Source organism: Trachymyrmex cornetzi, unplaced genomic scaffold, assembly GCF_001594075.2.
Source record: "Trachymyrmex cornetzi isolate Tcor2-1 unplaced genomic scaffold, Tcor1.1 scaffold205, whole genome shotgun sequence".
NCBI classification, from domain to species: Eukaryota; Metazoa; Arthropoda; class Insecta; order Hymenoptera; family Formicidae; genus Trachymyrmex; species Trachymyrmex cornetzi.
In genome coordinates this window covers 1,294,835-1,305,580 of record NW_017296691.1, presented here as the reverse complement: position 1 = coordinate 1,305,580, position 10,746 = coordinate 1,294,835, and the positions used below count along the sequence as shown (strand labels likewise).

At 37.7% G+C, this 10,746-nt stretch overlaps 1 protein-coding gene across 3 annotated transcripts in view; it reads right to left on the bottom strand.

The window, feature by feature from the left end:
• The window catches only part of LOC108759792 (puratrophin-1), a 341,347-nt gene that overhangs the window by 102,962 nt on the left and 227,639 nt on the right, over positions 1–10,746 (bottom strand). For all 3 annotated transcript variants that reach the window (XM_018505420.1, XM_018505418.1, XM_018505419.1), the window contains exon 7: positions 7,044–7,161. In XM_018505420.1, coding sequence (XP_018360922.1) covers positions 7,044–7,161 — 118 coding nt within the window. The remainder of the gene's footprint in view (positions 1–7,043; positions 7,162–10,746) is intronic.

Sequence of the window (10,746 nt, the reverse complement as noted above, 5' to 3'; positions counted from 1 at the left end):
TAGCATTTAAACTTATAATTTACATAAAGACCGCAGCTACTACCACATTATAGTAATTTTAAATATAAAATTTTATCCGTGTACAATTGGACTACGTATTCTATACCATTTCAAGATTAACTTTGATAGTGTGTTTATATTTTCTTTCCTTTGTTAATAATTATGTCTAGATTATAAATATCTTGTTATTGAAAGCGCGAAATATACGAGAAACTTGTATTACATTAATTAATAGTGACCTATTTCCTTGTATGTAAAATTTACATATCGATAGCATAATCACGAATGATCGAATTTCGGAACTTTAAAGGGACGACGAACTCGTAGAAAGTCGAGAAGTCGAGCTCAACGTAAGTAGAGCATTCATCCGCGGATGGCAGCGGATCGTTGCGAACTGACACTAAAAACGAGGAGACCTATATTCTTAATACTGTTCTAATGCTGCTAATAGTGCTCTAACGAGTGTGTAAATACCGCCGGTATTCAAACATTACATGATGGTTTTACGACGCTAATCGCACCGCGACCAAGAATCCAATTGCACAAAACTCACGTGACTCTTCTCATCGAGAAAATAAAAGGAACCGTAATGATATATTTCGCCATAAAAAAAATAATAAATCTTTATACCTAATAAAAAGGGACATATATGCAGCCGGAATCATATTCTATATACGTAAATAAATTTAAGTGAATGTACATGAAGAACCAATGGATTATAATTTCCATAAAAACATGCAATTAGAGTAATAAAAGTTTCGGACTGTTTTCACCCAGAATTTATTTCGTTTCTGTTAATTATTTCAAGCTTATACTATTATACATAAAACATTATAAAATCGGTAGGTCAATTGATGCGTTTGTTCTTAAAAATTCCAATTCTTTGAGTTTTATTAGTTACAAGTAAAAACACAAAATAACACTCAATCTAGATAATTCAGGTAATCCGACAAAAACAAAACCCTTGTTTCCTCTTCACTATCGATAAACTTCGAAGGTCGAAATGAAATGATTGAATTATGCACTCAAAAATGTCAGGAAACATAAATATCTATCGATAACACTAAGAGCTTTACGACTAAGAAAAATAGGGAAACATGGACCATCATGGTGGTCGAGGGAGAAGACATTAGGTAGAGAAAAAACAAGAGGAGAGCAATTAGGGAAGGACGAAAAGTTCTGGCAGCGGCCAGAAAAAAGGTGAGGCTCTCGGATACCAGATACGATCTTAAAAGTGGGTCGGTAAACTGCAGCTGCAGATCTTTGTCCCGCAGGGAAAAGCGAGCGTGATAGCAATGAGGGACGTTTCGCCGAAGTCGTTACCGTTAACCATCGCCAGAAACGAGGGTGGCTCGTGTCGGTGGGAGGGCAGGAAGAGCCGACGATCACGTCAGTTTCTCGAGAGGAAGGGAAGGATAAAAGGATTGATGCGCGTCCATAACTCATGCGGAAATGCGGTCAGGTGCACAACTGGATCAAATGAGAGATCCCCCGCGATCCTATCGTCCTGCGATCTGCCGCTCGTGACTCTCCATCCCACGTGATACACGATATATACGCGACGGGTTGCCAGCCACCGGGATGTTCCTCGGCTTACCGTTTACTCGCGCGATCGTCTATTAATTATTAGTCGTGGTATATCTGGTTGCAGTGAACACCGATACCGCGCTACTGGCCTCATCGATATTCTCGCAAGTGATCGTGCAAGTCGTTCGTACGTAAGATCATGTGAGTCGAAGCAGTATGTATATGTACAGAGTGTTTCAAAAGTAGAGGTCAATCGCTCAGGAGATGATTGGGAACTCAAAAATTAGAAAAAAGTTGGTATAAACATGAATGGTTAGTAGGTTCGGAATACGTTGTTTTCTGTATGAGTCTAATCTCTGTCAAAAAATATTAAATGGTACCTTCATGTAAGAACGAGAGGTGCCATCCTGGATAACGCTAAAACAATTCGCAGCTTATATTTCATTTAAATTATGTTATAAAACTCATAAAAGCCATCTCTTTTTTTCAATTCTGATAAAGTTCCAAAGCAAAGCAATTTCAATTTTTAGCATAAAAATGATAATAATTTTAAAACAAGAAAAATATCTGGTTGAAAACAGACGAACTAAAAAAAATTCTGATTATATTAATCAAAATACCGATTACCCCTCAACTAGATCTATTCTAATAGATTTGACTAAAAAATTCTGATTCGTCCATTTTCAACTAAAATTCCAATTAATCTAACCAGACATTTTTCTCAATGAAGCATTTCGATATCATATTTATATCATCTTTATAAATAAAATTGTCTAGACACTTTTTTTATCTTGACACATATAATTAGTATCACAAGTTTACGAACGAATAAAATTGCGTTAATAAGACGCATCGTCACGAATGCACTTATACTGTATACATTTTCGCGCGGGTATCCGTCAGTCAATTTCTCACCCTCCTCCTTAATATAACGATCAAAGCTCCGATTCATCGCCGGACAAACCGGCGATGCGAGTTAACGGTGAAAGACGAGTCGAGGTCAATTTCGCCTGGCGATGCATTCGCGAATTACTTTTGGTGATTCGACCTTTCACCGCGACCAATCAAGTTATTACGCGTAACGCAAACCGCGGGAGTCTCGCTTGACGCTTAATATATTTCTCCCGTGTGAGATATAAGCTTTCGAGACGGCCACTGCAAAAGCCACTGCGGTGAAACATGACTTGTTACTTCACACTATGACAATCTCGAATTAAGAAAGTTGCATGGACCCGTTACACGTGTAGATTCTAAAGATCGCAGATTTTATCGTTTGCCATCAACTTATCTCTTATAATAAACACCAATTGATCATCTTCTTTTGACATTGTTCGATAACAGTTTAAAATTCACTTAGCACGTGCAAAGATACATGATGCTGCAATTTTATCAATTATTTCGAGGATACATTCAAAGAACTTAAAAAAATAACAAAAAAATTAAATAACTAAATTAAATTAAATTAAACAATAAACTGTTATTTGTAAAAATGTTAGCCTTTCACCTATCAATTGCATTCTTGATATTTTTTGGCACAAGCGAAATTTCACTCTCTTTCTTTTTCAATTTTATTCAAATGTCAATTCAAATAATTGAATTTTTTTAAAACTATTCGGTAATATAACATAGAGAAATGTTGAAAATAACCGTGAATTTTCCTACGTTTTCTGAAAGCCTTGAATAGTAAAAAAAAATTTAAACAAAAAAGGCCCAGTTGTAAGCAGTAAAAATATATTGCACAGTTTTCTTAACAAGAGCCGTTATTGCAGGCACTCCGGTAAACAAGATATCTCTCGGAAACCAAGAAGATCAAAGCTTATGAAATGATACGTTCTGTAGCGTAGCATAGGCAAGATTTACTCATAATACCAGCTATGCAAATATATGCAAATATAAATGCAAATCCAGGAAGTACAATCAAAACCGGAAACGCGCGGTCGATTAACCGACAAGCCACCCACCGTATTTCTATCAGCGAATTTCAATTAGCTAATAAACTTCGTTCGATACCTGCGGACATGCACGATGAGTGCACTTAATGCGCGATAACGGGGTACACACAACGCTTTCGCCATTTCACCTTCAACTCGCGTGAAACTAAGGCGTGATCAGAGCGCAGTTAATATTTTACCTGATCTACGTGTAAGACAGGTTTCGCCGGATCTAGGAAACAACATGCAAATGAAAATCGTCAATCTTGAGACAAATGTTAATAATCAATCAGAAGTAAACATCACAATTGTCACCCCTCTCTGGTTTTCAGCCAAAGACTCCAGTTTTTTAGAGAAAGCTTTAGCTTTTCGGCTGATGGAAAAGATTTGATGATCTTCTTTTAGAGTGAGACAAATGTTAATAATCAATCAGAAGTAAACATCACAATTGTCACCCCTCTCTGGTTTTCAGACTCCAGTTTTTTGGAGAAAGCTTTAGCTTTTCGGCTGATGGAAAAGATTTGATGATCTTCTTTTAGAAAACGTACTACAAGACAATAATAATCGAGCTCTGGCGAGATAGTGAGATCTCCGGCAGAAGAAGTGGCAACCGTACTCTCTAAAATTTTTAGAGTAAATCTCACTCAGAAGAGTGAAATCTCACTCTTAGGCCCAGTTTCACAACTAACGGTTAACTCTTAACCGCGCGAGGTTCAACTTATTCATTATCTCTTTTCAATTCTACAATTGGAAAAAGATGAGAAATAAGTTGAACCTCGGTTAAGAGTTAACCGAGTTGTGAAACTGGGCCTTAAACATTGAAAATTGAGCCTCTTTTTCAAGATTGGCTCAAATTTCACTCTTTACAGTGAAATTTCACTCCAAAGAATTTAGAGAAATAATAAACATTATTAAGCAACGTTCTCAGTAGTGCAGGTATCGAAATACCACAAATTTAACACGTAAATACAATATTATCCAACAGTCAACACCCGAATCGCAGTATAGATCTGCGGCTAATTTTGAAATGGTTGTATATTCCCGATTATCCATCGATCACGCGTGATCCGTCCGATTAAACGATTTTCCATAGATTACGCGACGAGATGAAAGAGCGCCGCGCCGTATCTCGTCAAGTCAAGATATTACACGGCACGATAACGCGGTAAGCGTAAAGTTGCGTATGCGTTTACGTGCACGTGGAAATTCCGGGGTCAGTTTCACGCCAAGTTCCCAGACGTTTCGTCGTTTTGCTCGGTAGCGCAATAAATCTGCATCCGCCGTGCTTATCCGCGAGTAATCTGCCACCGATAGCCCAGCTAGGCGCTATGTCAACGTCGTTCCTCGCTTTCCCACTACGACCACGGAAAAATGCTAATGAATCCCGCGCACCGTACACCGCGTGGTACATAACCGGCATGCTGATTTATGGCGATCGTGTTCCGCTCAGAGGATCATTATGACACCGTCGGCTTTCGTCGCGGATTCCACGGCGCCCCTCTCGAGATTAGCTCGCGTGTGCGAGCGGCAAATGCACGCTCCCGTGCCTGCCTGCTTTTCTTCCGGGAACGAAAGATATCGACATGTAACAATGCGTATTGTGGCCACGCGAGATGATAACTCGGCCGCGATAAATTACAAGTATCGCTCCGGCCTGGATAGTCCTGGGAACACGAGCGATAGGTCGTTTACGCGGGTTTTGGTATCGCAAACGCGCTTTTTTTTTTCTTGCTTTGCGGTATCGACACGGGAAATCGTCAGTCAGTCAAGCCAGGATATGTCTCGTTACGGCGATCTTTCCCCATAAATTCATATTAATTCTCGTGAAGTTTGAAAGCGGCAGCGCGATCTCGCAACGCTTTTCCAGAAAGACCCCTTTAATTATCCTCGCATATCGAGATATATCGCGATCTGAGAAGCCCACGGGGACGGCCGGTCAGCTGTGTGAATTAAACCTCGCGCCGGGATACCCGATGAAAGGCGGTATACCGACATGACGCGGCGAAAGACAGCGTCGATGAAATCGCGGAAATTTTCCGCCACTTTTTCCCAGGCCGGCGGGGAAGAGTCGCCGACGCGGAAACGACGGACGCTGGCTCGCTCGCGTCGAAGATGCCGAAAGATAGATCGGCGTGTTTCTTGCCGAGAGACGCCCCGAGCGTAATAGCGCGCGCGCTTTTCTCGCTCTTCGTTTTCCGTCCCGTTCTTCCCACTGTCGACCCGATACTATTCTCCTTGCCGACGAAGAGCACGAGAGTTCGGCGTTATCGGTTGGACGGAAAATCATAAAGCCGCGTGATGACCGATACCGGCGTGGCTATCATGCGTGATGTATTTTATGATCTGGAGAGTATGCGAATGCGGTCGCAGAATCGCGGAATGACGGCGCGATTATCATGAACAACGAGAGACGCGAATGCATTGAAAGCCAATGCGCAATGAAAAGTATGAGAAGTAAAATGATACGCAAAAAGACGAGCTAGATATAAATCTGAAAATAATTTTGTTGGACTATCAACATTATTAGGTAAGAAGCTCGAGCATGATGAGAGTGATACTGCAAAAGTTTTAACGTTTTAGCAATCAGTTTAAGTGCCTACCTAATTTAATGGCGTAATAAAATATTCAGTGTATATAAATGTAGAAACTATTTTTTGTTCCAGATAAAAGGCATAAAATCTCTTCAATCATTTTTTTTCAATCCTTTGTGATTTTTATATTGAAATAAAGTTCAATTAGATGTCTCAAACAAATAATACATTTTCCCTTGCGCACATATCTCACATATATATTCATTAATTAATTAACTAAATTTAGGTATTAATGTTTCAATTAATTAATAACTGATAATTAATAAATTGACAACGATCTCGTTGAATATTAGATGTTCAGCGAAAAATCCTTTTCTGTAATCGAATCGATGTCTATTTGCTCCGATTTGGTTCTCACGGTGTTTAATCGCCGTAGCACCGATATTAGAAAGCGTTCTGTCGGTAGGCACGTCGTAAGCGTGTTAATTGAATAGCTTACAAACTAGAGAAGCTTCGTTAGAGAGCTTGTAGGAAGAGATGCGGTCAAGTTGGAAAGAACGGCAAGCCGCGACTCTGCTCCGTATCGACGATTATAGTGGGCGTGCCCGCGACTTCATGACGGTGGAAAATTATAATTATTACCGACATCGGCGTCGATCACGTTTATTTAACGGAAAGCTCACGCGCTCCTTCCTTCTCGCCCAGCCGGGATTAATAAATTGCCAATTCGGAGCCGGATGATTTCAGTTATTATCGGCTACAACAGCCTCGTTGAGGAGTACAGATGCCGGCGTAATAAATGGGTGTCTCGCGCCAGTATGCCGCGGCCGTAAAGTGTGAATTTTCTTGCGAGTTAAAAACGCCCTTCGTAAAAATTATCGCGGCCGCGTCGCCCGCTAATCGAATTCATAAATTATGGTATGGTTCAGCGGGCCCCGCACGCGCGACTGATCTCGCGATAATCCCGATTGATTTATTGGCACCCCGCAACTGTAGACCGTATGGTCTGATCTCGACGTGCGCCAAAGTGATGCATTATGCGATGGATACGTACCTGGGTAGACGAGCGAGGTAGAGTAGAAAAGACGACGTCTCTCTAATGGAAAGGGTTTCCCTTGTGGATACATTGTCCTCGAATTCGATAACTGGTCTCCCGGCGACATCCGAGTATCCTGCAGCAAACAATCAGAACAATTTTCGTTAGTATATCTTATTTAAAATTTATCGTCAAAATTCAACAGCAATTCGTTCATATAAAAATATCTTAAAACTGCACACGTAATATCAAAGTTACATGATTGTATTGTAATGTTGAGTTTTTAACCACCTAAAAAAAAGATGCAAATCTCTAAAGATCTGCAAATCTCTAAAAGATAATTTTTCTGCGCACATAGCGTGTTATTTCTTCGCATGTTTATATTGTTGCGGATACATGCGATGGCGCAACATGAATTGTCTCAACAGTGCAGAAAACGTTGGCGAGCATGGCTGATTACAGAGCATGATTCGATTTATGATGAGCGATTGCTGATTGCAATCTTCCTATCCGGCATAAATTATTAAATGACATCCTTTTAGTTGTATCTACCTCGGGAGAGTAGGTCATCTTTGAATAAGGTCTCTTAGCTACGGGGAGAAATGTACCAGCAGTGACATTACAAACAATTCCGTGATCGTAATAGATAATGCCGAGTAACAGTTCGTTTTCATCCGTGTTATTGCAGATCGTGATGTCGGGGTCGTAACCTAACTATATACTACTGATCATTAAATAAAGCCGACGCCTCTAAGCATTGCTTAAAGATGATCTGCGTTTGAGAATGTAACAATATAAAAAAAAGTTCTACACAGATGAACATTATGAATGTTTTAATTACTAATTGACTTTGCATTTATTGCCTACAAGTAGTAAATAATAAAAATACATTTGAAGGAATGATAGAAAAAAATGTATAACTAGAAACATATTTTACTATGCAGAAGAATAAAATATTCGAAGATTAGCAACACGACTGCTTTACATAATTTAAAAAAATAATATAGAATCTGTGTATTAAATATTGTTCTACTTCTGTATAAATTCACACATTTATAAAATTTAAAACAGTATCAACAATTAAATTCGTATTTTTATAAGTAATTTATGCTTTCATAAATTAAACGCAAAATAAGACTTTTCAAGCCTTTATATTAATAGGTATAGCATTTAGATATAAGTAAATCGTATTATGGACAAGAGCTGAAAGAAATCAATATACAATGTAATTTTCTATTGAGGTGTAGAGTTCCATTTCATACGATGAAGGCTTCGTTCTGCTTTATATAGATACACACATAGTACTTTAAAACATTTTCTCAAAGGTATCAGCATAAATAATAACAGATATTATTTAATTGATTATGCAATAACGCGATAAAAATGTCTAATGACTGGCAAACAGCCACGCTAATCTCAGCTTTAAAATATCTCAAAAACTTAACTTTATACCTTTTATTTTCTCTGTATAATAAAACACTAATTAATTGCTCAATTTCTTGTCTAGAGTTTAATGTACAGTTATCGCAGCTAACTCAAATGACAGTGAAACTAAAGATTAGTTTTAGCTTTCATATAGTGACTTTCATTATCATTATTATTATTTATCGTTCAATCATTCTACGATATTCTATCCTATAATTACAAACAGTTCTGAGATATGATAAATTAATCATAACGACATGATTTGCCAATATACTCGATTTCTAACGTGTATCAATAACATATTTCAAGTATGGTATATTTACTTTGTGTTATTTGTAACAAATGTGTTGTACAAGATTATATAAAACTCTATCATATGTGTACTATACGTTATAATACATCATGATAAAGCAACACTTGCACTGTATTATTAATATTAGAAGAAATAAACCGTTGATAAAAAATGATACGTAGCTACATTAAACTTGTAAATAAACGGTAGTTCACAATATGTGTAACAGCAGAGATTAATTTCTGACGTTTTAATAATTTAAATACCATAATGATACAGATTACGGTCTAGCTACAACGCTAACGGATAAAGTGTCGATCGTTCCACAAATACGTCAAAATAGATTTCTCGAATCGGCGTATCGCCTCTGCGATCGCAAGTAGATCGCGTGGGCGGGTTTCTCCCTTTTCATGCACGACGAACGGCCGCTCACGCACTCGTTGTTGCGTTAATCGAACTGCACGCATCGCGGCCACTTATCGCAGCTAGTACGTAGTGGCTGCATCGAGTACCACAACCACCAACAGTAGGCGCGCAGCTTTTTTAACGATCGCGCTCGACGTTCGCTCGAATTACCATAACCGATCGATTACCGGTGCACCATGCGCAAGCGAGGGGTTTCTCTCGGAATGAAGACGTTAATCCGGACTGCCTGCTCGCTGGAGAATTACCGCCTCGCAGTGCAACATATTCAGCACTACTGTTATAGATGGTGACATTAATGGGACAGAATTCGATAGTACACAGAACGATATGGTATCACAGAATATATAAATACATTCATAATTCCCCCCCCCCCCCCCTTTCAATAAATACTATTTATTTAATGCCGATAATTAGAGAGCTGTAAAGGTTTAAAATCTGAACAAATAATCAAATCTCTATTAATTTTTTAGTTAATCTTAATTTTTGTTACACAATCTGTCTTTTTAGATAATCTTAAATGAACTTTGGTTTTTTAATAAAAATTTTTGAAATTTCATTTCCAATGTGATAAATAATGAAAATTTATAGTTATAACCAGGGTTGGTTAAGTTAATTTTTTCTTTTAACTAAGTTAAGTTAAAGTTAACAACCTTGAAAATTTAACTTAGTTTTAAGATACAAGTTAATGTATAATGAAATTAATTGAATTAAAAGTTAAGTTAATAAAAAAGAGTAATTGAAAAATTAAAAGTTAGATTTCTTTCTATTCTTTGATTTCAGAGTCTTACAAATAATGGAAATGACAAACATATACTTCATTTAGAATATATACTCTATATTTTATTTAAACTTTTTGTTTATATATACTGTTATATATATATATATAGATTTCAACCTATCAAAACTAGATACATTAAAATATAAGGTTTTTGCTAGATTGAAATTAATATATAATGTAAACAATATATACAAACAAAACTTTTAAGTAAAATATAGAGTATGTTCTAAATGAAGTATATGTTTGAGTCTGAGACTTAACTTCAAAAAATTTAAATAAAAAGTTAATAGTTATCGATAAAAAATGTGACTAAATAAAGTTAAAAAGTTAAGAGTTTAAAATGTAACTAAGTTAAGTTAAAAAATTATTTAACTTTTCAACTTTTTAATTTAACTTTTAGCTTTTTAACTTGGCACTACCCAACTCTGGTTATAACATATAAAGGCGTTATCAAAGAACGATAATTGATACGATTGTATACCACACGTAACGAACTGATCTGAAAGACGATTGTGTGATTGCGATTTTTCTACCGACATAAAGCGATCTTCTGAAAGCTACGTTTTGTGCACTCGGAATATCGGCCACGGGTTGCAGATGATCAGCAGATTCGCTCGGGCGCATACATATATCCGTTTCGCATATGCGCGCATTCGCCGATCGCCTCTACAAATCGCCGATCGTTCATCATCATCGTCTCACTCCTACCCGATAAAGACTCAACGCGGACCCAGCTCGGCTTTTAACGTAAATCAAGCGTGCTTATGGTCGGCGCGACGTCTCCTCTCCCATCCCCTCGC